Source organism: Lupinus angustifolius, chromosome LG08 (assembly GCF_001865875.1).
Source record: "Lupinus angustifolius cultivar Tanjil chromosome LG08, LupAngTanjil_v1.0, whole genome shotgun sequence".
NCBI lineage: Eukaryota > Viridiplantae > Streptophyta > Magnoliopsida > Fabales > Fabaceae > Lupinus > Lupinus angustifolius.
This window is the reverse complement of record NC_032016.1, coordinates 3,346,895-3,352,503: the sequence shown is the minus strand read 5'-3', so window position 1 is coordinate 3,352,503 and position 5,609 is coordinate 3,346,895. Positions and strand designations below refer to the sequence as shown.

Here is a 5,609-nt window from a genome sequence, read left to right as displayed (position 1 = left end):
TGATTTATTTTTCTTGTTACTTGCATAATTGTCAAGGAGGTCGTCCACCCGATATTAATTAAACACAAGCCCCGAAATCATATGGTAATCAATTGGTAAGGTGAAGGGCTTAGAGTCGGTCTTAATTGTAAAATCCTTTCAAAACACTGTAAACATAATCTTTATTACATCTAAAATAATTAAGTACATTACAACTTAATTCCCTATATTTTTTGCCATAGTTGATGGAGATCTAAATACAATACGTTTAATCACATAACAGTGAAGGGAGGAACATATATAAAGGTAACCCAGAAGTTCAAAATGGCAAGATAACACTTTATTCAAATCATAACATGTTAACTGTCAAATACATCACAATAATGTTTAAGGATGTCCATTTGTAACATATAACCTATCAAATAGATGATAACAATATTTAGGGATAGACCTCAATAAGAGATCTCAAACCATGTATATGAAATATTTTGTAGTGTTTGAATCCTGCTGCAACAAAGAGTTCCTTCCATTCTTTTTCATTTCTCTCTTTTCCATTAATAGTCATCATCATTATATCCACGCTAAGCTTTGTTTCAGTCATAACTTTATCTTCTTGCTTTTCATTTATAATTGTCTCTATAATAATCACTTTTCCTTTTCTGCTTGAAATAGAATCTTTACACTTTTTTAGGATCTTTATGCAAATCTCATCAGTCCAATCGTGTAAAATCCTCTGCAAAAAAATCATTAATAGTTGAGGACCGTAAATGTTCTCTTCATATATATTTTAGGTGATATTCTTACCATGACCATATATCGGAATATAAGATGCTGCAATGAATAAACAAAACTAATTTGAAGTAGGAAAACATTCATCCTACACTTATTTCACCTAAATTCCATTTTTCCACTCAATGTATCCTTCACTCAAAAATGTACGGATGCAAAAATGTGTAAAAAATGAGAGATAGAAAAGGAGTTGAGAAAAAAATGATAATTCAATTGATGATATAATGTAATAAGAAAAGAAATATAAAAAGATAAGTAAAAGAAAACTAATATAGATATAAGGGTTAAAAAATGAGAAACCAAAAGTAAGGCATGACAAGTAAGGTGTAAAAAATGGTATTGTTATGTGTCACCACTTACAATTTTCTATTTACTTTTTATTGTTATTTCCAAACAAAATCCTCTAAATAATGGTTATAAAATAGACATAAAAATATGTAAAAAATAATAACAAATTGTGTAATGATGGCATCTATACATAAATCATTAATTCATTTTTTTTTAATAAAGAAAAATACAAATGTTGAATCTTCACATTTCTTTGTTTCTTATTCTAAAAATTGCAGTAGTACACCAAACATTTATGAATTGAACACATGTATGTATGTACCTTTAGAAGGACTGCATCAGCTTGAGGGATAGAAACAAACATGTCACCAGCAACATAACTCACATTATTGCTTCCTTGCAAGTTTGCTACAACCTGTGGAAGGTCAAATACAATAAATTTTAACTTGGGGAATAATTCAGAAATGATTTTTGCTATGGTTCCATTTCCACCACCTACATCAACAATGGTATCTAATCCTTCAAAAACACAACTACAATCTTTCAAAGTCAACTGCAGTAGTTTACAATCACTAGCCATACCCTCATTAAAGGTACTCATATATTCAGGGTTTTTTTCAAGATATTCCCAAAGAGTTATTCCTAAGGAAGTTTCATATAAAGTAGGAACTTCACCAGAAACCCAATTCCCTAAGTGATGATAGTTATTCATCCTAACAGGATCTGTAGCCCAAACAACAAATGGAGTTAAACAATGATCACTGCCTTTGACAAGAAGCTTTGATGCTGGGGTCAAACTATATGTTTCATGTTGTTCTTCTTGGCTTTCATGGATTGCAAAGATTCCATTATATGCAAGAAAACGCATGAAACGTTTCACTAAAGAAGCTTTAGTTGGTGGAACTTGCACTAGGACTAACATCAACTCAGGAAAAGTGATAGGTTTGGCATGGTTGTGGATTATATCTGCTATGCCAAGTTCCACAGCCCATTTAAGACACATTGGTCTTATGAAGCTGAATAACTGGCTGTGTAGGATAGCTTCACCATTAAGGAGCTCAATTGCACTTTGGTCATTCATTGAAGCCATGGCAACTTTCTCTGTTTGTTAACTTGTTTGTGTTGTTATTTCTTGAGCCTTTATATAATATTTTCTGTAGTTTGTACCCTATAATGCTTCCTTTTATAAAATAACTCATATTACATCACTTTTTGATTAGAGATAACATGTCCTCAAATCTATTCTAATTTTTTCACTTAGACCAACCAGATTTTAATAAATATTATAAAAATGTTAATTTTTTGAAATTTTTTTTATTTATAATTACGTAATAATATTTAATTGATCTGAAATAAGAAATGAAATAGAATACACACTTTGTTCCACTTTTTTTTAGCTATACCTTTATTCACATACATTATAATTGCTAATCAAAAAATATATAGCGGTGGAGAAAAGATATACGGTATTAATGTTAAAAGGAAAGAGAATATACTTCATAACTTTATTATTTATTCTATGAAATTTAATGATTCAGATTTATTCATTAATTTAGAACATCATATTTCTTTTGGAATTAATAGTTAAAATGTTGAATATATTTTTTAAGTTGGAGTAAGTAAATCCTACCATATTGAGAAAATTGTTTTACAAATAACATAAATAAGTTATAATTTTTTATAGTAAAGAGACATACCTCTTTTCAGATGTATAAATCACTAAAATGGAATTTGTCAACGAAGTAATTAATATTCAACCTCTAACATTCAATATTATTCTTCAGGTCTTGTTGGTATAATTTGTATACCTCTTTGAGTCTTTTCTTTATTATAAGAAATTTTTAACCATATTACAAGGTAAGTGCTTTAATTTTCTTATTTCTAAAAATATATTATAACATTATAATTTTCACAAACTCATTGTTTCTACATTAATAAAAAATCAAATAAGGGGAAAAAATAAATGATTGATAAAACAAATAAAGTGCCGAATAAAATGACTAAATAAAAATTTACAATTGTAAATAGGACTCGTGGCAGTGGGATATTTTTAAGGGATTATGTTAAAAGTATAATATTATATAATGACAGTATAAAAATTTATATATAGTTAGTATATCAGATACTATTAATTTGTGTTAAAAAGAGTCAACGATGATTGAAAATGAATAATACAATAGTAACAATATAAAAAGTTTTTACACTATCAATATATACATATCTTCTCTTACGCAAACAAGTGATTTAAGTACATTGTTTAAGTAACGTAAAACAAGAAATTTGACATTTGAAAACGCATTCAAGCGGAATTTCAACGTTCTCTTTTGAAACAATATTTTTAAATATTGGCTAACATTTCCTTTTTATAATAATAAGCCGTGCATAGCTGGGAACTTAGAGACGTGCCCGAGTTGGGAGTTAAGTAGTCTCTTAGTCATTGATTTGAGATCATAAAAAATTTAGCCATGTTTAATGCAAGGATTTCAATATATGTAAACTTAAACAAAGAAAACGCCATCAGAAACTTCTCTCTACAATAGCATCCATAATTACAAAAAAACCGTTCATAGCAAAATAAGTATTTTCTTTGTCTAAATTTATTATTGGAGATAAGTTGTTCTTGTTCTTATTTTACAACGGTAAGTTGGTAAGTTAAATAAGCTTCTTTCTTAAAGTTATGAGTCATTGTTAAAAAATGGAAAAAATTCTTACATGAGAGAGAAATATAAATGTGGAGTAAGTTTGTGAGGTCTATTTAAAAACAAAAAATAGAGTTGCACTATTGTAGATGATTTTGACTTGAGTTGTTTAAGTTGTTGAAAAATGTAAACAAATATAAAATAATCAGTAAGACTCATTTAAGAACAAAAAAAGTGTTGTACCATTGTGGATGCTTTTAGAATGACAGTCACGTACCAAAAAATTAGTTCTTTACTCATGAAATGAGATGATATTATCGGTAGTACAAAAAAAGACAATAATATTTTAACTATTATATATCTAAACTTGTCAATATAATTCATAATTGTTTTATATCTTATATTATTTCAATGTATTATGACCTTATTAAATTTAAGTATTTTAATTTTTAGTGATACCATCTATTACATTAAATTGATTAAATTTAAAAAGAAAAATACGAGTTGAAGGACACAGCAGCTAATAATAATATGAAAAGAAGAAAGTTGTTCTATAAGAAAAGTTATTCAAATAGATGTTATAATTATGAATAGTCAATGATATTAGGCGACTGAGATGATTTTTGAAGTTACCTAATTAAATACTGGTTGAAATACACGGCACTACTTATTAAAATGATAGGTCAAAAATGACATAAACAAGTGAGTTGAAGTATAAATGTAGGGTATTGATTTTCAAAAACTGCCATACAAATAGTATAACTATAATGAAAGATAAAGGAATAGGGTTTAGAAGGGTTTATTTACTTAATTTAACTTCGTGATTTACTTCTTTTTTAATGATAAAAAAATAATTATTTCTAAATTTTATTTTATTAACTAATTAATGTCAATAACTTAAGAGAGTTTTTCAAGGAAATATTGCTTCTAATTCTTATTTCGAACCGAATTACACAGAAAATAAATTAGTTTAATTTAATTAACATTATTCCTTTCCTTAAGAATTACAATATTATAATATAATACTGAAATATATTTTTAGATTTTAGCCTCGAACGCTAAAAAACTTGAAAGGGAATTAAAACAATTAATAAGTTCATTTTAAATAAATTATAAGGACAAAATGCATCCACAAAATCCATGGTCTAGAATACATCGCTACCTAGATTTTAAATAAATTATAAGGACAAAATGTATCATTGTTAGCATAAGATTTTTATCAGTTCATTATTCACTATTTATTTTTAATTATCTTTAAAAAGTAATACAAATAAATAAGAATGATGTATTAGATATGTATAAATCTTTACAGTTATAGTACATAAATATTACACTCATAATTTATATTCCTTTACTCCACATTTTTTGTTGACTTAGGTTTTTCTCCAAAAAATTATGTTGTTTTTATAATTTCAATGCTACATCAAACTTGTTTTTTTTCCAAATATATTCTCAAATGTGAATACTAAATACTACCAATTAATACATATGGAGACAATAAGGAGAGAATAAATAGAAGTATCTTAATCAAAATACAATACTTATTAATGATTTTAAGGTGTGTGCAATATTAACCTTAAATAATGGAAGATATGGAATGGATGAAGTTCTCCCCTTTTCTTTATTATCTCTCGTTAGGGGAGTGTTTTTGTTCACTTGTCTATTTACCGGTTAAGTAAATCAATAAAAGATTTTTTAGATTATTCTTTTATTTCATCGTGATTTTAGGATAGATCATAACCAGTTAAATTTGCACCAGTTATAATCAAATGTCAATCAAGTAAGATTTGACTCATACAGTTGTTAATTATGTCCATATAGACGACCTAACAAGATAAAGGACAATATTGATAAGAGAATGTCTAGTCAGCCATGTATAAGACCATAAACCTATGTAACATGACTGTCCTGGCA

At 27.1% G+C, this 5,609-nt stretch overlaps 1 protein-coding gene across 1 annotated transcript; it reads right to left on the bottom strand.

Annotated features, from left to right (window-relative positions):
- On the bottom strand, positions 248-2,146 carry LOC109353780 (isoflavone-7-O-methyltransferase 9-like). The gene is made up of 2 exons (XM_019596143.1): positions 1,379-2,146; positions 248-712 (listed from the first exon to the last, which is right to left on the bottom strand). Exons 1-2 carry the CDS (start codon positions 2,144-2,146, stop codon positions 419-421), a joined length of 1,062 nt encoding a protein of 353 aa, XP_019451688.1. The 3' UTR covers positions 248-418.